Genomic DNA, 24,304 nt, shown 5'->3' on the forward strand with positions numbered 1-24,304 from the left:
GGGGTAGTAAGGTGTGTAGTGAGGCGCAGTGAGGAGTAGTGAGGGGTAGTAAGGTGTGTAGTGAGGCTCAGTGAGGAGTAGTGAGGGGTAGTAAGGTGTGTAGTGAGGCGCAGTGAGGAGTAGTGAGGGGTAGTAAGGTGTGTAGTGAGGCGCAGTGAGGAGTAGTGAGGGGTAGTAAGGTGTGTAGTGAGGCTCAGTGAGGAGTAGTGAGGGGTAGTAAGGTGTGTAGTGAGGCGCAGTGAGGAGTAGTGAGGGGTAGTAAGGTGTGTAGTGAGGAGTAGTGAGGAGTAGTGAGGAGTAGTGAGGAGTAGTAAGGTGTGTAGTGAGGCACAGTGAGGAGTAGTGAGGGGTAGTAAGGTGTGTAGTGAGGTGTAGTGAGGAGTAGTGAGGAGTAGTGAGGAGTAGTAAGGTGTGTAGTGAGGCACAGTGAGGAGTAGTGAGGAGTAGTAAGGTGTGTAGTGAGGCACAGTGAGGAGTAGTGAGGAGTAGTGAGGAGTAGTAAGGTGTGTAGTGAGGAGTAGTGAGGAGTAGTGAGGAGTAGTAAGGTGTGTAGTGAGGCACAGTGAGGAGTAGTGAGGAGTAGTAAGGTGTGTAGTGAGGAGTAGTGAGGAGTAGTGAGGAGTAGTGAGGAGTAGTGAGGAGTAGTAAGGTGTGTAGTGAGGCACAGTGAGGAGTAGTGAGGAGTAGTGAGGAGTAGTGAGGAGTAGTGAGGAGTAGTAAGGTGTGTAGTGAGGCACAGTGAGGAGTAGTGAGGAGTAGTAAGGTGTGTAGTGAGGAGTAGTGAGGAGTAGTAAGGTGTGTAGTGAAGAGTAGTGAGGAGTAGTGAGGGGTAGTAAGGTGTGTAGTGAGGCGTAGTGAGGAGTAGTAAGGTGTGTAGTGAGGTACAGTGAGGAGTAGTGAGGGGTAGTAAGGTGTGTAGTGAGGAGTAGTGAGGAGTAGTGAGGCGTAGTGAGGAGTAGTGAGGGGTAGTAAGGTGTGTAGTGAGGCGTAGTAAGGTGTGTAGTGAGGCGTAGTGAGGAGTAGTGAGGGGTAGTAAGGTGTGTAGTGAGGCGCAGTGAGGAGTAGTGAGGGGTACAGTAGCTCACCATGAGAGGCGTAGGTGGTGGCCGGCCCACTGACGCTGACCCGGTTCAGGTTGAGCCGGTGGCTGGCCACGTTCTTCTGTGGCTGGAACATGATGATGTGGACCTTGGGAGCGAACATGCAACCCAGGACCACGAAGCCACTCAGACTCACCGAGATGCACATCGTAGTGGTTTGAACCTGGCAGAGGAGAGGAGGAGGAGGACAGAGGAGAGGAGGAGGACATAGGAGAGGAGGAGGACAGATAGAGTTCCATATCAAACGTCACAAAATGCTGAAAACTATTTCATGGTGTCTGTACACCAGTGTCTTCATCACTGGAGAGTCGACGGGGCCTGTAATGTGAAAGTACAGTATGACTGTACTGTGTTATCTTCTTCCGACTTTGTCGCTTCTGCAACAGTCCCAGAGATCAATTAAAACATAGATCAATGAAGGACTTAATCAGCAGAGACTAGAGAGACCACACTGTACTGGATCTCAACAGCTTTAGCTCCGGCCTCTGTGATTTATTATGCTATTAAAATGTTAGCTGGCTAAACACAAAAGAGCCTTGTAGAAGAGAGGCAAATGTTTCCTTTTTCTCTCCATTGATCAGCGGCGTGGGGAAGGTGCACATGCTGCCTTTGTTATTGCTCACATCTATCTAATCCAGCGGACAGAGCCAAGCAAGAGAAATGACAGGGTTAAATACCAGAGACTCATTGTTGATTGATAGTACAGAGAGGAAGAGAGAAGCACATTAGTAATCAACCTTCCAAGTACATTGCCTGTGTGTGTGTTTGTGTGTGCGTGTGCGCGCGCGCGCGCGCGCGTGTGTGTGTGTGTGTGTGTGTGTGTGCACGTGCAGATGTTAGTGATGTTATATGCTTCTACCTTACTAATCATAAAGTCAGATTACAAGGGCAAAGAAATGCTTAATTCCCGTGCGAGAGAGAGAGAGAGAGAGAGAGAGAGAGAGAGAGAGAGAGAGAGAGAGAGAGAGAGAGAGAGAGAGAGAGAGAGAGAGAGAGAGAGATAGAGAGAGAGAGAGAGAGAGAGAGAGAGAGAGAGAGAGTCAGTGCTGCATCTGTAGCATTGTCTGGTTGGTTGCCCTGTCTACATGTGCAGGTGTAACCCGATGTTTACTGTAACTGAGGGGTACAATTCCCTGACTGTATTGTTAAGTATGGTATTATTAAACCACTACCTCTTGTACTTTAACTTCTGGCCATCCAGTACATGATATAAATATGATGAACACTTTCCCACCTGATGAAACGAAGTCCACACAAATGTACAAATCGAATATTTAATATAGCAAAAGGTATATACAACGTTCACTTGTTTACACTTATGATTTGAAATGCACTTGTATGGCAAATGAGTATTCGTAGGTAAATCAACATTGAATGTCCAATCTCTGGTTACGCAGGGAGTAAGTATACAACCTGGATATTTAGGAAACTATAGCGATGGTACTTAAATGATTATAGCTGGATACACTAAAGGGGGGGGGGGGGGGTCCCGCTGGTTGTAAGACAGTAGGAGGGGGGGGGTTAGAGAAGCCGCTGGCGGTATCCCATCTGGCCGACGATTTCTTGGGAGAATTCAAAGTCTTGAACACGGTGCCCACAGAACCTCGGTCCGCAGACGAATACAGCTGGACCCTCTGGTGGACGGTAGCTGCCGGTCCACAACGGAGAGACGTGAGGCGACCTCACTGGTGTAGAGCGCCGTCTCACCTGGAGTCCTCTCCGGGGGGTAGTTCCAACACTCCGCAGTGTTGGCCGTTATCCATGGAATAATCAAAGCACCCAAAGCATAATCCAAGCCGTGGAAGGCTCGCCGTCGTCCGGGTAGAGTAATCCAATATACAGGTCCAGTCGCCCTGGCCCGGAGCTCCTCGGATGCAAGAACCACTAGTGGTCTGCCCAGCCTGGTTAAGACTCCAGATAACGTCAGGAACGATGGGGGTACTGATAACTTTATAACTCTAACCGACACGATGCACCATACATAAATAGACTATTATTAGCTTAATAGAATACGTCCAACTCGACGGTATAGTGCCAAACTATGACTATTCAACTATTAATCCACACGATATCTCAATGCCTATTCTGAGGCCAAGTACAGACGCAGCGCTCAAAAATCAAACCAATTCTGCTGCTTGTCTGCTGCTTGTTGCTGCTTGTGTGCCACTTAAGTCTACTCAGGTGTTAATTTTCCGGGGGTGTTGGCTGGGGGAACAAAGGGAGAGTAGTTAACTTAAGTGCTTCCCCAGGGAGGGGGTCGGGGGCTACTGCCCACAGACCCCCAAAATAATTTTTATATGAGCAGTCTGACTTGGGGTACTGACCATATATTAGTGTTGCAATGCATGATAAGTAAACAGTGAAAAAAGCTAAGAAATCTGATGGGGCTGGGACATTTGGGACGAATAAAAATTTAAGATGAAAATCTGCCCAGCCTGTGGGAGGAAGTGGAGGTGTGAAATCTGGCCCGGTCAAGAACAATAGAGGAGTGGTAGAGAGTGGTAGAGAGGCATGAGAGGTTTGAGTTTTGAGTGCTGTATCTGTAGGCCTTACTGCACCACACGTGCGTCGTGGGTGAGGCTTCGCGTCTGTTACTCGGTTGGAGGGTAAAGAACTGGACTAAAAAGGAAGTTCTACTTTACTTGCGCCATATATATATGCGCTGTGAACAAATAGTACCATTCGTATTTCGCCAGACGTATTCCTACGCGGAACCGGGGCTTGCCACGACATGTTGGGCGGCACGATTGAACTTGAACCTAGGGGTATGGCTGCTGGCGCCAGGTTCTCGTCCAATGGTAGAATGAAACTATTATGGGCTGTTTAGTAGACTAAAGGGATATTCAGTGCATATTGTACAAGGAATATACAGGGGATATCAAACGATATACAAATACTATTTAAATATATATAAATAAATATATATATTCGGTTTAATCTGATCCTTCACAACAGCCGCCCCCTAATTAGTCCCACCTAATTAGCTAAGCAGAGACAGATTAACCGCACTGTCTACCACTCAAGGTCCGCTGTAAGGGTCAGTCAACTCACAAAGTCATGGGGTCATGGTCATCATCGATAGTATCTGGGAGTCGGGGCAGTTCTATTAGCCTCGCCACGGGTCGTGTGTAAGTGCGCCCTTGGACGAGTACTTCAGCTGCTCGGACCTTGCCATCGGCACCGGTGATCACTTTGCTTACGCGGCCAGCCGGCCACATAGCTCTGGGTAGTGACTGGTCGATAATCATGACGACTGTTCCTTCTGTCAAATTGTCTCTCTCTTTTACCCACTTCTGGCGGGTCTGTAGAGACGGTAGGTAGTGGAGTAGGAAGCTGCTCCAAAACTTGTCAGCTAGTACTTGACTGTACCTCCACATTCTTCGGCCGTTCGCTTCTTCAGGCCTGTACATTGTCTGGGGTAGCGCGGGGTCCAGCCGCCCCATTAAGAGTGTGTTGGGGGTGACTGGGTCGACATCTATAAATATATATATTCGGTTTAATCTGATCCTTCACAACATTTACCTTCTCACTTAGAAAATAAAAGTTCCACTCCTCTCTTTCTGCTGCACAGTCCTTGTCCTGCGTGTACATATCTGTTCAATTGACTGTATGTCCGAAACAATATCTATATATTTCTTTTGTGGTGTATTCGCTGTAGTCTATATTCAACAGACCTATATTTTGACTACTTATATGTAGATATGTGCAATACGTCTGGCATATATGTGTACAGTTTAACCTACTGCTCATTTCATATTGCAATGAAAAACTTCAATAAACAGGGATTTTTGTTATATTTTGGGTGCATTTACAAAGAATTTGGTTAAACTATGCTAACGATTTAGCTAGTTTTGACATCAAATAGAAAGAAACTATTATTTACAATATTGAAATTGACATTCCTGATATTTAAGCAGTTGATTGCTATTCAGCACAAGTCAGTTTCACTAATGGCGTGAATGACGTGCGTTGATATCACCTCCCATTCATTTTCCCGCCTGTCTTCTCTCTTCCTATATCCAGATTCTTTGCACGAGTGTACTCGTGATTTCATGGGTGCATGTGTTTGTGTGTGTGTATGTCTACGTGTGGGGGATGGTACACTGTATGTGTATACTGTATGTGCGCGCACATATGTTTGTGATATTGATTTCATGGGAGCATGTTATTGTATGTGTGTGTGTGTGTGTGTGTGTGTGTGTGTGTGTGTGTGTGTGTGTGTGTGTGTGTGTGTGTGTGTGTGTGTGTGTGTGTGTGTAGGAGTGCCTGTGTATGGATGTGATTGAGTATGTGTGTGTCTGTGTGTGTGTGTGTGCATGTGTGTGTCTACATGTGTATGCGTTTAATTTTTTGATGGATCAGGTGAACACTCACTCTCTTTGCTGTTAAAAACAGGTGCGTGTTTCAGCAGTTTGACAGAGCGTGCCGTGTCAGTCTGTCAGCCCTGCACTGCAGAGACGTGACCGACCGTCACTAGCTGGATTAGAATTGGCTCAAGGTGCCACAACAGCTTTGCATTTAAAAGGTACCCAGCAGAGTTTTTCTTTCTCAACACACTTTAGTTTATATTCATATTTCGACCCAAATAGACAGAGTTTTCTATTATTGTTCTATGATCTACAAGCTGAATACATGTCCTACCTCATATGCCCTCACATGCAAAGTCCATTTCCAAGGTTTTCTTGGAACAATGTTTACATTCTGTCCGTGTTTAACTTTTAGGCTTGCAAGTTGCAAGTTGCAAGGAGTCCTACATTTCATTGACAGGTAGTTTGCTTGTTAGCATGCAATGGATATTGAATAGATTGAATATACCAATCAATTCAATGGAGATTGAATAGACAAATTAATCCAATGGAGATTGAATAGACCAATAAATTCAGTGGAGATTGAAATAGAGCAATCAATTCAATGGAGACTGAACAGACCAATCAATTTGAATGGAGATTGAATAGACAAACCAATGGAGATTGAATAGACCAATCTCCACGCAAGAATGTACGTATGTGTGTGTCTGTGAATGATATATATATATATGTGTGTGTGTGTGTGTGTGTGTGTGTGTGTGTGTGTGTGTGTGTGTGTGTGTGTGTGTGTGTGTGTGTGTGTGAGAGAGACAGTGAGAAAGAGACCATACCCTGTAGTCACTGGATGTGACATAGAAGATGGGTAGGAAGGCCAGCCAGATGATGCAGGTGGTATACATGGTGAACCCTATGAACTTGGCCTCATTGAAGTTCTCTGGGCACTTCCTGGTTTTGAAGGCGTACCTAGAGAGAGATTTAGAAAAAAACAAACAAAAGCAGATCAAATATATATATTTCCAGGACCAGAAGTCACTTCCATGTCCAAGTCAAGTCCAAAGAGCCACATTTGTAGTTATCAGGAAATCTGCATTCCCCATCCATTAAAACTATAAACCAATAAACCAATACAATTAGAATTGTACCACCAATTCCTTTCGGGATGAGGCAACACTGCAGGACAAGTTCAATAGTTGTGCAGTCTGCTTCCAGTGAAAACAGCTAGAATTATTTATTTATATATTGTAGCTAACCTACATCTGTCAAAACTATCTATTAGCTCAAGTGGTTCAAGTAGTCCTCACCTGGAGGGTATATGGCTCATATGTCTGATGGTTTTGTAGTATTTTCCTGCGCTATCTGTTCTGATATAAATCAGAACCTAATCTCCTCTGCTCTGCGTTGTGATTCCTGTCCTTTAAAGCCCTGGAAAATACTTTAAACAAAGACTTGAGGGTCTTTGTTACGACGCTCCGCGGTGCAGCAGGAGGAATTAGGAGGAGAAGAGGGTATATTACCAGCAGCTGTTTAATCAAAGTTAAGAGTTGTATACAAATTACAATAAAGAATCCTATAGTTGTGATCAAGACACTATGCCGTCTGTGATCTCAACCAGACTAATATTACAGTAGAGTTGATAAGTCGTTGATGGCTTTGTTCTCTTGGCTAGTGAACAAAGTATAGTTCTGTTTTTCCCTCCAAAAGGGATGTCCTTTGTTCTTCTGCTCCTCTGCCCGCGCCGGTGTGTGTGGTCTTGGGGTGTGGTTCCTCCTGGTCGGTGAGTTGGTTTCAGAGTCCCCCTCACCATCACACCATCCCATTATATCCCAAGGCCCAGCGTCTCTGTGTGATGACATCAGCAGCTGTGGTTCTCCAATCACAGCCTCGCTACGTTTGAATGCAAACAGGGGGCTGTCCTTACACAGCCAACTGAACTTCTTCCTTTGTTTAGTTTTACTGTATATTTAATACTTTGGTTGGTGAACCCCAAGATATATTGATTACATAAACACAGATAACAGTTTATCTTGATGCTAAATGAGACTCATATTCATTGTATATTTCATATCATTTTCACTCAGGATTGTTACCCCAATATAACAGACATTTGCAGTTATTTCACATTGTGTTGAGTGATTGTCTCTGAGCTAGTATAATCACATCATATTATCACACTACTCTATTCAGCCTCATCAGTCCAGCCTAACAGTCATATATGCAGGTATGTCATAGTAAACCTCCTATCTCTTTAAACACACATTTAAGTTATTTAACTATAATTCCTATTTGAGACTTTTCATACTACTCAAACCAGTTGGCTACACCCGTGTTGTCCCTAGGCCGCGGGCCAGCAGATACCAACTGCATGTGATCTGATCATCTCATTGTGTTAGCTGTTTACCCACCCCCCTTGTAAACAGTTTCTCTATTGTCTTGAAGGAAACCTGTCGCACCTTCCAAGCTGTTGATTACTTCCTCCTGCGCTAACTTGGCCCGTGGACTGACTGAATAACACAGCTGTTTTGACTACATCTTATGTTGGCTTAGAACCTTTTTGATTGGCATGTTTCTACAAGACTATTACACATTAGTTTGATTTGAATTCCCGTTATGATCTATGTTCAAAAACTACCACAGTTTCAATACAAAATAAATAAGGTCCATGTCTACAGTGAACATTCAGCAATGGTAACTTTATAATGTGATATCACTTCTTTATCCTTCCATCCTTCTATCACTATTTGTATGTCATTATAATGTAATCTATCCAGTCCTATGGTTTTAGATATAGACGCAGTGGCGGCTGGCCCATGGAGGGTGCTAGGGCGCCGCCCCCCCCATCCCCCCCCCCCCCCCCCCTGGTGGAAAGAAGAAGAAAGAAGTGGTTTTGGATTTTAGATTTCGACCGCTAGAAATATAATAAACATTTTTAAAAGAAATAATAATTACAAATTTTAAGTGTTTGTGTTTAAAATGCACAATAACGTGTAATATATCAAATATAAATCATTGTTTGTGTGTCCTGTTCATCTCCCCTCTGCCCTCTCTCTTTTCGGGCGCTAGAAATTATTATTTACTTGGCGTCAGTGTGCAATGCAGCCAATTGAAAAATGCACAGGGCAACATAAATTAACCATATGATGCCTGAAGGGCGCTTTCTCTAGCTCCCGAAGTAGAGTCATTGTCGAATTGTCTATTCACTCTATTGGCTGAGCGTGGCATTCATGTGACATTACATCCCGAATCACATCCACCAGGAAATCCCATATGCTCTGCTAATAGTTGTTGTCGTCGTCATCGGTAATCGATAATAATCAAAATGGATTTATATGGACACGTTTATGGAAAGTTCAAGCCTGGACCCCAAAGCTTCTCGAAGGGTTAAGCGCGACACGCGACGGCTCGGCGGTTCTTCCAACGTGATGTTCTACCGGCAGCAAAACAAGTGAGTCTATAACAATATATACTGTTCTGTAGTTACTGAAACTGATTGAATATGGCACCGCCCCACCTAGAATAACTTTCACCAGCCGCCACTGTATAGACGACTTCAAACGTGACAGCGATAGACATTCGAAATGGGCCCAAGTCTATTTCATTTTGCAGTGTTCATGAATACAATAGCTGACAGGAAATACACAAGATGTTCCCCTAGCAATGGAATTGTCAAGCTATCTCAAGCTCCACCCTTTTTTCTCTAATCTTCCAATCACAACGGACAAACTCAAGGGAAGCAACAGTTGTGATTGGGATAGGTCGATTCTTTTGAAAAAGGTCTATAGGTCCAGGTATAACGACAGTGTCACCAGATACTTACACAGTACACAGGATGACCAGGAGCACGTCGTAGCCCAGCGACAGCAGCATGCTGGAGTCGCGCACATTACACTTGAGGATGACGGTCTGCCGTCTCTCTGGCAACGTGAAGCGCCGCGTTCCTGGAACCTCCAGCAGGAGCCACACTGACACCATCACCAGCTGGACTGATATCAGACTCAGACAGATGAACACCTGGAAGTGAGAGTGTGGAGGGTGTTATCATTTAAACTCCATATCTGTCCGTCCATCCAACCATCCATCGTTCCCTCCCTCGCTCCCTCCATCCATCCATCCATCCATCCATCCATCCATCCATCCATCCATCCATCCATCCATCCATCCATCCATCCATCCATCCATCCATCCATCCATCCATCCATCCATCCATCCATCCATCCATCCATCCATCCATCCATCCATCCATCCATCCATCCATCGCTTGCATGCTCACTCTCTCCCTCCCTCTATCCATCCATCTCTAAATCCAACATCCGCCGACAGCCAACGTGGTTACCCACCTGAGAGGAGGGGCTAATGAAGCGTGGCCTAGTGGCTCCACCTCCATCCTTCACCCCACTAAAGATCCTGGCGATCCGATTGGTCTTGGTGAGCAGGGCAGAGTAGCAGACAGCGAATGAGGTGCCCAGGCCGAGGCGTCGCAGGGCACAGATGGCAGGAGAGGGCTTGGCCAAGAACAGGAAGGTCATGGCGTAGGACATGAAGACACCCAGCAACAGGATGTAGCACAGCTCCCTGCCTGACGCCTTCACCAGGGGGGTGTCGTTGTGTCGCACAAACACCCAGAACACCAGGCTGGTGACGATGAACCTGAGGACAGGGTTCCTCTTTAGAAAGACAGACATTACAGAGCCCTATGCCTCATCTCTATTGGCCTGAGTTTAGCCCTGCTGTGGCCTGTCTGGCACATGGCGAGTGTCTCCCTAGTCTTGAGAACCTGACCGGACCCGGCTGAGACCTTTCACAACCGGGCCATGTGGACCACTGAGTACCTCAGATGAAGAACCATATACTGTAAGTCTGTCTTAAGTTTTCAGAGGAACAATGTTTTCAAACTTTATTATCTAAAGATGGTAAGTTAGAGTGTAGCGTTCACTCATAGATAAAGACAGTTGAGGCTGAGTGCTTTCTGGTAATGTAGATTAACTTCACAACTGCAAATACACAAAAAAAACAGACTTATACTGTATGACACTTGTGCAAGTGCAAGTGTTCAGTTAGTGGTGAGCATTTTTAAAGGTTGCCTAGTGACAAGAGAGTTTAGAAGGAATGCAATGGAGACACAAACCCAACCCAACTATACTAACCATGGTTAGCAGTCTAGCCCCAGCCACACTGAAAATAGCTAATGGAGACAAAACTCTAGTTTTGGATGGTCTTATTATAAAAGAGAGGATAAATATAGAATCAGAAGGACTCTTTAACCTGAACCTTTTAAGTTGTACTCTCAAAAGAATGGACTCTGATGTATTCTGTTGTATATTCTGTTATATGACCGGCATGTCATATAACAGTACCTGACCCCAAGGCTGACAGCCATCGAGTGTCACTCACCCTACACAGGCGATGGTGATTGGGCCAATAGCCCAGGCGTCCTCCCACATGATGTAGTCCTCGGGGAGGTCGTAGCAGGAGGTCAGGTCCTCATCAGGCCACTGGCCAGGTGCACAGGGCGAGCAGGTGAACTCATCAGCCAGGAACTCATGGGGCTCACAGGCCGTACAGATCCAACAACAGTATTCACCTGGAGCGGTAGAGGTGGGGGGTCGGGGGTTGGGGGGCAGATTGGTGAGGGAAGAAGCTTAGTAGGGCTGAACTATTTTGGAAAAAATATTGAATCGCGATTATTTTGACAGACACTGCAATTGTGACATGATTCACGATATTAAAGGGAATCATTTTTGTGTCGTTATTCTCGTTGTCATAAACAATGATGATCGAATGATTATGGTTTGATTATTTTTCTGTACCAAACCAAGTGCTTAAAGGAGCACTTCATCAAAAAACAACAGCAATTTATTTCGCACACAATCTCACACACATGCCAAGGCTCTAAACAGTTTTTTGCACACATTCATCTAGTTTGACAGTTATTGTGAGTTAATGAGTTTAAATATGGCCACCGGTGATGTCATCCGAGGACACTGAATCCTTGTGTTGTTTAATTACAGTTCAATGAAATTGAGATAAAGATTGGTATTTTTTCCCCATCAACATCAAGTCATTGAGCTGTAATTAACACAACACAAAGGTGACTCTGATGACCTCACTGGTGGCCATATTCAAACTCATTAACTCTCAATAACTGTCAAACTAAATGAATGCGTGCAAAACAGTTCAGAGCCTTGGGTTGGGCCCCTTTAAGTCTGTAGAAAACAACTGGGACAACTCCAAAATACCCAAATGTGGTATTTTGACAAACATTTTGCCTTTCACAAATATTGTGCCTCCTGCCATTTTACTCCTGCAATATATTTTACTGTCTATTTTATCTTACTTGTTTTATTATTGTCTATTTAAAACTGAATCAAACCATAAACAAGGTGGCCTGTTGGGATGTTAGATCCTAATGTGAAAAACTGTGATTTTATATGTCTGCACTTTATGTGCTCTGTCTTTTTTTCTGTTGTGAAGCACTTTGAGCTGCAGTTTCTGTATGAAAGGTGCTATACAAATAAAGTTTATTATTATTATTATTATTATTATTATTATTATTATTATTATTATTATTATTATTATTATTATTATTATTATTATTATTATTATTATTATTATTATTATTATTATTATTATTATTATTATTATTATTATTATTATTATTATTATTATTATTATTATTATTATTATTATTATTATTATTATTATTATTATTATTATTATTATTATTATTTTTATTATTATTATTATTTTTATTATTATTATTATTATTATTTTATTGCAAATGATTAACTATCCAGCCCTATGGCTTAGTAGTTGATGGGTTTGCTGGTTTGATTCCCATGACTGACTATGTCTGATACTGCTAAACGCCACCTGCCCCCCCCCCCCCCCCCCCCCCCAAGTACACCATCCATTTAAATTCTCAGGACATGTTCCTCTTACCTGCCTGCATCGTCTTCATCTCGTTGCGCGCACAGGGGTCGCTGCACTGCGACGTCGGCACCACCTCCCTCGGCCAGCGAATCAGATCGCTGCTCAGGGTCAGAGTCTCTGCCCAGTCTCCTACTGGCGTGTAACCATAGCGATCACCCGACCGCTGGTAGCTGAATATGTTGTAGCGTCCTATGCCGTCTCCTTGGGAATCGAACTTCACTGTTGTCTCACTGCCTGGGGGGGGGGGGGGGGGTACACCGAATGGGAGATGAAGTGATGACAGAGTGGAAAGACGAGGAGAGAGATAGATAAAAACTGATGTTTCATTGATATACAGTATATGCCAAAATAGTTAAACGCAGCCATGCAGAGAGAAACAATAAGGAATTAGTCTCTTAAGCCCCCAGGGTCCAGAGCAGACACTAGTGGACATTAAAGTACTGTTTCCATTGCTGGTGACCAGCCGCCGTGTATTTGACGGAAGGCTGTAAATGCCTGGGTGTGCCTAGTGATGTCTGTGTCTGGTTCACTCTGCCCGCAGGTTACACAGGGACAAACACACCACCCTGCCTTCAGAACAGACACACTTTATGACCAAACGCAACATTACCAAACCCCCCACACCCTCCCCCCGCCCATAAAGTCATAGAGGCGTGAAGGTACGAGGCTTGAATCCCTGCACTGTGATAGGACTGCCCACGCGCTGGTAAAAATGTGCCTTGGGGTGTCTTACGCGAGGGGAGGTAGCTACATCGCTGAAACTGCCAAATTGGTTTGTATACAAGTTGTTATGAAATGATTACAATCTATACCCGGAGGAGGACGGAACAGAAGAGATTGTAAAAATTGGCAGAGTGCTGAACCCATTAAAAAAACCCATAGAGAAAGAAAAAAAAGGAAACCTGAAGCGTTGCAGCCTTGGTCCTGACAGTGCTGACAGTGGGCTGTTTTGACACAGACAGAGAGTGTGTGTCTCTATGTCTCTACTGTAGCGCAGCTCCTTGTCCTCACAGCGGAGCAATCAGCCCAGCGCTGCTGACACGCCGTACAGGACGTAGTGGGTGTTACACACTATCGCCTCTACTGTCAAATGATGATGCGGCCAGGGATACAGCGGAGTATACGCCGGTTTCGCGAGGCGTCACTTGTCAAGAGTGTAACAAGGCCTGCAGTCTTTCAGCCACAATAGCTTGGAGCAGCCTGCGGCTGTCCCCCCGATAAGCCAGTCGGTGTCGGCGGTGGTAGAGAAATCACTGGCTAAATTCTTTTAACCCTAATCAGGGACAGACATGCAGCTTGCTTGGTGCCGCCATGGGATTCAGAGTCAGAATGCAGTTTGGAAATAAGCAGTGGAGCTAACCTCAAGAGATGAATGTGTGTGTGTGTGTGTGTGTGTGTGTGTGTGTGTGTGTGTGTGTGTGTGTGTGTGTGTGTGTGTGTGTGTGTGTGTGTGTGTGTGTGTGTGTGTGTGAGTGTGTGCATGCATATTTATCTAACTGTGTGTGTGGGTGTGTGCGCGCGTGGGACCTCCATTACATTCTAGTTATAGAGTTCCTCTGAGCGCGGTGGGAGACAGTGCTGACTCGACCAAAGCTCTGACCCTGCTGTGAACGGTGTGTATGTGTGTGTATATGTGTATATGTGTATGTGTGTCTGTGTGTATATGTGTGTATGTGTGTATGTGTGTGTGTATGTGTGTGTGTATGTGTGTGTGTGTGTGTGTGTGTGTGTGTGTGTGTGTGTGTGTGTGTGTGTGTGTGTGTGTGTGTGTGTGTGTGTGTGAGCGTGCGCTGACAGGCACTAAAGCCGTGCTATAGTGGTGAAGACTCAATGAGCTGAGAGAAGAATGGCACGTCAGACGGCAGCAGAGGGTTAGGGTTTATGAAATCCATAAATCACAAAGACAGCATAACCCTCTATCTTTATAACACCCTCTATCTCTACCTCTCTCTGTCTATCTCTCTCTCTCTCTTGCAGTCTCTATCTACCTCTCTCTCTATCTCTCTCTTTCTCTCTATCTCTCTTGCAGTCTCTCTCTCTCTCTCTCTCTCTCTCTCTCTCTCTCTCTCTCTCTCCCTTTTTCTCTCTCTCTCTCTCTCTCACAGGAAATTCTAAATGTCAACTTCTCCCTGGTTTTGGTGCTAAATATTTAAGTGACAGTGAAATGGATATTATTTCAATAAGGAGATGCTGATAACATCTGCAGACTAGCAGGAGATAAGAATTGATTGAACGGCAAGTTGGCAGATAATACAATCTGCTTATAAAACCCAGCAATAAGGCAAGGTAGGCCCCCCCCCCCACACACACTTGTGTCGACAGCACATTATCATAACTGCATCTTATTAGTACATACGACGTGTGTTGAAGGCTAATTAGCCAGATGTGGTAATTATCTGTAATCCTGACTAGAGAGAAAAGCCTTAGTTTTCAACCAGTCCCTAGAGGATGCTGTGTTGTCCTTGGTTCCCCTGTTTGATAGATCATGTCAGGAGAGAGGTAGAGCCAGGATACTGTGATTCGTCCAGGGTTTGAATTATGGGGGAGTTAACACTTTGCCGCCCAACCACGAGTTAACTCGGGTTTCGGTGCCATGCGTTGAGGACCAGAGCCACGAGTTAACTCGTGGCAAGTTGTTATTGTTTTATTGGGCTCCCCTGAAAAGGATAGGGGCTCCCCTGAAGGCCTACCTTAAGACATTCAGGGGGAGCTCTAAAACATCATTCACTTTTGTGTCACAAAGGTTATAGATTTGGATTTATATGGTTCCTGAAATAGATAGTAATACAAATATGTCTGTTGTTTGTTTATTCACTAATTACATTCCAATTTGTCTCCACTAATAAACACAATGCTGTGTCTATTGCTGCTGTCCATCCATGCGTGGCAGCTGCACTCAAGTCTCCAGGTTTACGTCGACACTCAAACTTCTCTTGGTATTTGAGTTGGTATCTGAATAGTAAACTAGAAAAAAAGAGAGGAGAGACAAGTGAGGATGTCAAAACGAAAACAATTCACAAAAAAACAAAGACAGCGATGACAACAGTGATGACAACAGTGATAACAGTGATGACAACAGTGATGACAACAGTGATGACAACAGTGGTGACAACAGTGATAACAGTGATAACAGTGATGACAACAGTGATAACAGTGATGACAACAGTGATGACAACAGTGATGATAACAGTGATGACAACAGTGATTTTTTCTTATATATTTTTCTATTCATTCTGTTTAAACCAATGGGGGTTTTCTTCACAGTTGCAGATAAACTAGATTAGGCTACACGTGGGCCCTATTCCCCGTACCTGGTTCAACTAAGTCGATCAAGAGTCCCATTATCCAGATTCAGTTAACCCGATGTTTGAAGCCGGGATTTTCCTGTTCCTGGAACGCGGATTCAGTCTCGTTAACTCGAGCCAGACTTGAGACTCTGGATAAGTGCGCGCGGCCGCTTCAGTTGAAAAGACAGCAGGTGTAGATCGCAGAAATCCTGATCTTCTAACGGCATTGATTGATTGATTGTTTTACAGATTGCAGGCGGCTCAATAGCCTTGCCGACAAGTTAAATGCATAATCTATAGGCTAATTTTAAATCCCTCATTACCCCAATCAATCAGATTATATTTCTTTAAACGTTCCTGCTGGCAGTAGGTTTATGCATTGAATAATCAAATGAGATCTTGCTAGCGAAAATAATTAGTTCAACTGTTTCAGAATAAGGATACGGCTCTCTTATCCATTGATTGATGTATGGTGGATTTTTTATTTATCTGTACTGCGGTGTGACGGTTTGTCCTTTTGACTTTCACGCAGACGACCGGGGTTCGAATCCTAGTCTTTTCCTTCTTTTTGCAATGTAGGAATAATTCAATTTGGTGCACGTTGAGAGCTATATAAAGAATGACATCCTCAATGCATGTAGATTTATAATATTTTAACTTAAAACTAGGCTACTCTTGCGTATAATCATTAATATTATATTCCAAAAAAATTATATTGGAAACGCGGGGTTTCGAACTCCGGTCGCCCAGTTGCCAGGATTCAGCACTAGCCGCTGCGCCACTGTGCCAGACATGATATACTCATTGTTTATGCATTAATGGACGAGAGACCCGTGTTTAGAATATTTTTCTTACCAAAAAATGAAGTTTTATCTCTTTATTCTCAAATGCATTAATGTGACGTCAACGGCTCATTCAATTTCTCAAACCCGTCAAACAGCGCATCTCATCAGACATTTTAATCCCAGTTACAATATCACACAAAAACCACAATCCCCGCATAGACACTTCAATTTTATGCTTGAATGAAACACAATCCGGCGCTCCGTTAAGCAAATCTACAGCGGAGATTAATATATGAAACTAATCAGAGCCAAACGGCCGATAGGTTTCATTCATTAAAAATATCCCCGCGGGATTCACATTTGCAATGAGCCGTTATTAAAATAACCACATGCAGCGTGTATCGCGACTCCGAGCGCCGTATATGACGTGCATTATTTTATTTAGGACAAAGTAAATCTATAGGCTCAATATGATTTATTATCAGCATTTAGTTCTATTATTATACATTTCAAAAGCCCCCTCTAGGAAAACGAAGCACAGAAACGTAATTCAGAATGGTATAAATGGGATCTCTAGACTGTGAGAATCATTTCAGGAAACGAGCTGTCACTCCTTTGCGGGGGCGTGGCCATGGTTCATCCGGCTAACTGAACTTAACCCTGCTCCCGACCAGGCTCAAACTTTTTGATCTGTTGTCATGGTGATTTGGACAATCGCGCGTCGGGGAACAGAAAGGTCCGGCTTAAGTCAGGCTTGACCGAAAGTTATCCGGCTAACTCAGTTATCCAGGTACGGGGAACGGGGCCCAGGGGTTCCCAAACTTTTTAAGCTTGAGACCCAAAAGAGAAATTTGGTGTTTCCCCGGGACCCAAACTTACAAAAATACATCATGAATTGCCATAACATACATTTATAAACTACTGATAAAGAACACAACAAACCATGAATTTCAAATGTATATGAAATGTATTTATTTAATTATAAAAGTACATCACAGCAATAATCAGAGTGTAATGTTAAGTTGCTCACCACCTCATAACATATGTACAATTTTGTAACGCTTTTAAATGAACAAACATGTTCTACTCTCCTTTCTATTTCTCACCCCTTTTTCAACTCTTCATTTCTTACCCTCTCCCTCCGTCCCTCAACCTTAAACCCCAACATTGAGCAACATTCTGATTAATTTGTACTGACTTATTTAAAAATTCTACTGACCTGACATCATGCTAGAAGGCACAATGAAATCTAATGAGAGGTATGTGGCTGGTTGAAGTTTTCAACTGGTTGAAGTCATGCTGAGCATTTAGTCTGTTTCTGTATTTGTTTTTCAGGTATGCTAGAGTAGAAAACCCAGATTCACATAAGTATGTGGTGCCAAACTGAATCAACACACCTACAGCTTTAAAAAAAAAAAAAAATATATATATATATATATATATATATATATATATATATATATATATATATATATATATATATATATATATATATATATATATATATACTTTTGATTGGCGACCCAATAAAAACGGGTCCGCGACCCAGAGTTTGGGAAACGCTGGGCTACACTGATATTATAGTATAAAAAAAACTGGTGAGTTATATTCATTAAAGAAAGTTGATTTAATTGATTTAGTTGGGCTGGGGCTTCTCCCTGTGCTGGGTCTGGGTCTGGAAAATGTATTGAAAAAAAATACTCATTTAATCAGTTTAATCACATTATTCAAATTGAGGATTTAGTTAAAAAAAAATATTTTGTATTATTATTAAAAACTAAGGTTATATAGCATTACTGGCCTCGCGTCTCACTCTTCGCCATAATGAGATATCTCTTATCTCCAGCACCTACTGTGCTCATGAACAAAACAAATGCACCCATGCACCTGACCAGGCCCCGCCCCAGTGTCCTCCTATAAGACGCCGGACATGGTCACACTCCCCCTTCCTCTTTTTATTTTTTTCATCATGGACGCTGCAGTGCACTCCATGAACTAGTTGTTATGAAATGCAGAGAGAAATTAAACAATGTTGGGTTTTCGCCGGAGATTCACCAGCCCCTGGAATCTTCTCGGCACATCCTAACAGCGCATCGGGCCTGTCCTGGGGTTTCCTCGTCTCGTGACAGCGGATTGAGGGATGTCGCGCGGCGGCTAGCTGTCGGGCTAGGTCGCGCACAGGTAGGGCCTGCGCTACCAGGCATCAATGCTAGCATTTGTGATACTGCTTGTTGTCCCGTGAGACAACCGAGTTGTGTATTTGTGCAAGGGGCAGGATATCTGGGTAAACGTTGTCGTCATGACTCTGAGTTGGATGTTTTCCCAGCTATCCTGGAGCGCGCGGCTAATGCTAAGATGCTGGGTCACTGTTCCTTTGTTCCCCGCCGTGGGCTGTCACCACTTTTCCCTCCTCTTAACCGGTTCATTGATGAAGGTCAGTCGGTAGCTAATGTGGGGGGTTTTGCTGAGGCTTATTTACCCTTTTTATGGGTGAATGGGCTGACAACAGGACTTGAGAGCCAGGTAGCATCGATCCTTTGCCCTGGCAGGGTTGAACGGTGTCCCACCCGGAAGCCGACGCCTGAGGGTGAATCGGCCCGGCAGGTGGCGGTATGTTTATACCGCCACAGGATGGAATTTAGCAGCGGCCAGTGTCATTGCTCAGTTGACTGTTTTTCTGTCCACATTGATGTCGGGTAGTGGGGCTGCAGGGCCAGCCGACGCCGAAAACATTGCGCGTGTTTTTGGGGTTATAGAACTTTTAACTCAGTCGCAAGCTATAACCGCAGGGAGGATCACGATGCTATCAACTCTTATTCACAGGAATCTCTGGTTGGAGCAGTCTTCCCTTGGGGAGGAGAAAAGGTTTCTTCTCCTTAGGGCTCCTCTTTCCGCGGAAACCCGGGCGGTATTTGACCTGGGCCCCACACCGCCTCGCACCATGCAGCCAGAGGTGAGAGCACGGCCTCGTCAACGACTGTGGCGAGGCCCTCAACCAGCAGCCATGTTTCCCCCGCCCGAGGTACCCTGGACACAACGAAAACAGGTGACCGCAAGGCCGACAGCCTTGGCGGCCGAGGGATCGGCTACATTAGATGAGCACGCCCTAAAAAAACGTCGCCGTCTAGCTGTCTCTAGCTCGCTCTCCCCCCCCCAACACCAGCGGGATAAGGGCTCTGATTTGTTTCCTTTGGTTGCGGGCCGCATGCTTTCAACGAAGCGCAAGCGGCCCCACGTTTCGCTTCTCATGGGGACAGGGGCTGACACCCAGTTGATGGCTAGGCCTGGGTCTGTCCGTGAGAATGTTGTGCTGTCAAGTGGCTCCCACGCCACGCGTTCTGCGTCTGTGGTTGGTGAGCCTGGTGTTACGTCTGTCAACTACAAAGGTTGTCAGCAGGGGGGCTCGAGGCCTCTTGAGGCACAGCGCGGGTTCCCCCGACCTCGCCTTCGCCAGGCCGGGTATCACGTTAGTGCCTCCCACGGCCGGAACACCGGCAGTGGTCTGGCAGGCACGCGTGCTTTGGGTGGTAGTAATATCACTGCAGGGCTACGGTGTGTAGGAACCCACCCTATCGGGCAGTGTGGGGGCCTCACACCTTGCATGTCCAGCTATAGAACAGTTCCTCAGCAATCCATGCTGGCGAGGTGTTCAGTGGGGGAGCTTTTGTCACCCAGTGTGATGTCAGCTTCCCCCGTATCAAACCGGCCCTTTCTGTCGGGGTCCCCCCTTGGGTGCGATTGCCTCGTGGGTAGTGTCAGGGTCCGATATCCTGACTCCACAAAGCGCCCTGCTCGCGCGGTTAGCGGGTCCAGGGTTGGCAACGCACAATGGGTGGGACCAGGCCGCCTATCTACTGTTCGGCATGTGCGCTTTGGGATTACCATCACAATTATGGCTACAGCAGTGCCATATGTCGAGGTGGATGGAGAGAACGTTGAGGCGGGGGCTTGTGTTGCAGTTTGCACGACCCAACCCTCCGTTTTCAGGTTTGGTGCAGACCTTGTTGTCAGGGTCAGCAGCAGTGACAGCTCTGCCGACGAGATCCAATCTCTGTTAGCGAAGCAAGCCATAGTCGTGGTCCCAAGGGAGGACGCGATGTGTGGCGTTTACCCCCGGTATTTTCTGGTGCCCAAGAAATCGGGAGGTGTCAGACCTATACTGGATCTGTCTGCGTTCAATCGGCTGATTGTGATGAGGCGTTCAGGATGTTGACGTCAAACACCTGATGAGCTCCGTCAGGGTGGGAGACTGGTTCACCTCCATAGATAGACCTGAAGGATGCGTATTTTCACATCCCGATCTTCCCTCCTCACAGGAAATTCCTTCGCTTCCTTTTTCAGGGTGTGGCGTACGAATACCAGAGGCTGCCGTTCGGCTACTCTCTGGCCCCCCACACATTCACCAATTGCGTAGAGACCGCGCTGGAGCCTCTATGTCATCAGGGGATACGAGTTATTTTCTATCTCGACGACATTCTGCTCCTCAGCCGGTCGGAGGAGGTCGCCAGGTCTCATACCAGGCTGGTGGTGGAATTCCTCACCAGTCTGGGTTTTGCTGTGAACTGGAAGAAGAGTACTCCTCTTCCCAGTCAACAGGTGGAGTACTTGGGCTTGGTTCTAAGATCAAGGCCCATGAGGGCAACCCTCTCGGAGGGGTGGCGGGTGGCTATCCTCGACGCGCTCAGGGGGCTCTGTCCTGGCAGGACGGATGCGGCGCTGTCTGTGATGCGCCTACTCGGTATGATGGCATCTGCTTACTCTGTGGTCCCTCTTGGCCTCCTCTTCATGAGGCGGATACAGAGGTGGTTTTCCAGTATGGGAATATACCTGGTGAGAGGCAAGTGTAAACGTTTGAAGGTTCCCATGTCAATACTGGGGGATCTGGACCACTGGGGGAGGACTGGTACCCTCACTAGCGCGGTCTCCATGGGCAGCAGGCTGTCACATGTCACAGTCTTCACCGACGCCTCCCTCACGGGATGGGGGGGGGGACGTGTCAGACCAACGCAGTAGGGGGCAGCTGGACGGTCCATGCTGCCCGGTCTGCACTGCATATCAATGTGTTGGAATTGAAGGCGGTCCTTCTGGTCCTCAAGCGTACAATGTAAGGAGGACAGTAATAGAGGCAAAACGGCGCTACAGGGATACAATTTAACTCCAGTTTGAACAGGCTGACTCCAGAGCTATGTGGCAGGGGCTCAAAACGACTACAAAGGCACCTCCCTCAAACTGAACAGTGACATCTCCTTAGCAAATTACCTCAATACCTTCTATGCAAGGTTTGATGCTGGTAATAACAACACCAGCCCACAAGCCATGGCAATGGGGGGGGGTCTGCTGCTGATGGAGACTCAGTGTTCAGGGTAACAGAGCATGAGGTGAGGCGGACCTTTAAAAAAGTGAATATCAGGAAGGCAGCAGGACCGGACGGCATCCCCGGCCGCGTCCAAAAAGTCTGTGCCGACCAACTGGCCCCGGTATTCACTGACATATTTAACCTGTCCTTAGAACAGGCTGTCATCCCCACCTGCCTAAAGAAGTCCACTATTATCCCTGTACCCAAGAAATCCAAGCCTGCTTGCCTCAACGACTACTGCCCTGTAGCTCTCACCTCCATAGCCATGAAGTGCTTTGAGAAGCTAGTAAAGGGCTACATCTGCTCCTCCCTCCCCATCAACATGGACCCCCTGCAATTTGCATACCACCCCAACAGGTCCACGGAGGACGCCATAGCCCATGTGCTGCACACAGCAGCATCACACCTGGACAAGAGGAAGGGGAACTATGTGAGAATGCTATTCATCGACTACAGCTCGGCATTCAATACCATAGTCCCCTCCAAACTCATAGCCAAGCTCAGGGACCTGGGCCTGAACTATGACCTCTGCCAGTGGGTCTTGGACTTCCTGACGGGCAGACCCCAGGTGGTGAGAGCAGGCAACTGCACCCCCTCATCCATCACCCTCAACATAGGGGCCCCCCAGGGCTGTGTTCTGAGTCCCCTCCTCTACTCCCTGTACACACACGACTGTGTGGCTCAGCGGAGTAGCAACACAATCATCAAATTTGCTGACGACACAGTGGTGGTGGGCCTGATCTTTGCAAACGACGAGAGGGCCTACCTGGATGAGGTCAAGGTCCTGGCGGGATGGTGCCAGGAAAACAGCCTCTCCCTGAACGTCAGCAAAACAAAGGAGATGATTGTGGACTTCAGAAGGTCGGGGGTCAAGGACTACAGCCCCCTCAGCATCGACGGGGCACCGGTTGAGAGAGTGAACAGCTTTAAGTACCTCGGAGCCTACATATCCGAGGACTTGACATGGACCACACACATTGACAGTGTTGTGAAGAAGGCACGACAACGCCTCTACTTCCTCAGGTGCCTAAGGAAGTTCCAAGTCAGTCAGAAGATCCTTAAGAACTTCTACTCATGTACAATAGAGAGCATCCTGACTGGCAACATCACCTCCTGGTTTGGGAATAGCACTGCACAAGACCGAAGCAGACTACAAAGAGTGACGCGTTCAGCCGAACGCACAATTGGAGGGGGGCTCCCCACCCTCCAGAACATTTACAACAAGCGGTGCAGGGGCAAGGCTAAGAGAATCATTAAGGACTCCAGTCACCCGAACAACTGCCTTTTTGAACTGCTGCGGTCAGGCAAGCGATACCGGAGTCTCAAGGCAAGCACAGAAAGACTCAGAAGAAGCTTCTATCCCCAGGCCATCAGGCTGCTCAACGAACAATGAACACTACACAACAACCATCAAACGCACATAGCACACACATCCACACGCACACACTCACTTTAAACAAACACACTGTAGCACCCACTCCCCACACTTTATAGCACACACTCACTTTAAACAAACACACTGTAGCACCCACTCCCCACACTTTATATTTATTGATAAAGGATTGCACTACAACTCGTACACCTTACTGTAAATTGTACCTAAATTGTACCTCATCCCATTTCTGCTTTGCACTATATAGTATTGTATATTAGTACACTGCATAGTATTGTATATTATATGGTAACTCAGTTACGTCTATTCTGCATCGAACATTGTACATATGTCTATACTGAACACTGTGACCTCATTTTCTACTTCTAATTTACATGCTATACTATGTTATTGATACTTATCTTGTCTAGCACAGTCTCTGGAGCGTAACAGTAAGAAGCATTTTGTATAAAAGTATTCTGTACTTCTGACAACTATTAAAGAAACTTGAACTTGAAACTTGAAACTTGAAGCAGCTTGGCCACTTGGTGGTGGGTGAGCACGTGTTAGTCAGGACGGACAACACGACGACAGCGTCGTATATCAACAGACAGGGTGGAGTACACTCCATCCGTCTGCACCGAGCGGCGGTCAAGCTCTGGCTATGGGCGTCTCTCAATCTGCGCAGCCTGAGGGCGCTCCACATCCCTGGCAAGCGGAATGTGGGCACGGATGCGATGTCACGGGGCGGTCCACATTCCGACGAATGGGGACTACGTCCAGACATAGTCAGACGAGTCTGGGACCGATTCGGGGAAGCCACGGTGGATCTGTTTGCGAGCAGACAGTCTCACCAGTGCCCCTTATGGTTTTCGGTCAGTCGGGGGGACAATCCTCCCTTGGGGGTGGATGCCTTCTCGATGTATCCATGGCCGCCCGGGATTCTGTACGCGTTTCAACCATACATCTGATAGCTCAGCTGTTGCAGCGGATACGTCGGGAGCACAGGACCTTGATCCTGATCGCGCCGGACCGGGGCACGGCTGTGTGGTTCCCGGTCCTGATCCAGCTCTTGGTAGCCCTGCCTGTTCCTTGGTCATTGCGGGCGCTCTCTCAGGCGCACGGGTCTCTGTGGCTGTTCCCTGTTCTGGGACAGCCGCTGATGGTTTG

General features: G+C 46.1%; 1 protein-coding gene across 1 annotated transcript in view; it reads right to left on the reverse strand.

Annotated features, from left to right (window-relative positions):
- grm3 (glutamate receptor, metabotropic 3) overlaps positions 1-24,304 on the reverse strand; it is a gene marked incomplete at both ends in the record, with an annotated part of 157,364 nt that overhangs the window by 15,563 nt on the left and 117,497 nt on the right. Inside the window, 6 exons of the mRNA XM_084334567.1 lie at positions 1,086-1,263; positions 6,238-6,370; positions 9,222-9,415; positions 9,742-10,051; positions 10,796-10,985; positions 12,344-12,586. Of these exons, the coding sequence (XP_084190693.1) occupies positions 1,086-1,263; positions 6,238-6,370; positions 9,222-9,415; positions 9,742-10,051; positions 10,796-10,985; positions 12,344-12,586 (1,248 nt within the window). The remainder of the gene's footprint in view (positions 1-1,085; positions 1,264-6,237; positions 6,371-9,221; positions 9,416-9,741; positions 10,052-10,795; positions 10,986-12,343; positions 12,587-24,304) is intronic.

Source organism: Notolepis coatsorum (genome assembly GCF_963971535.1).
Source record: "Notolepis coatsorum genome assembly, chromosome: 18".
In the NCBI taxonomy this organism is placed as follows: Eukaryota; Metazoa; Chordata; class Actinopteri; order Aulopiformes; family Paralepididae; genus Notolepis; species Notolepis coatsorum.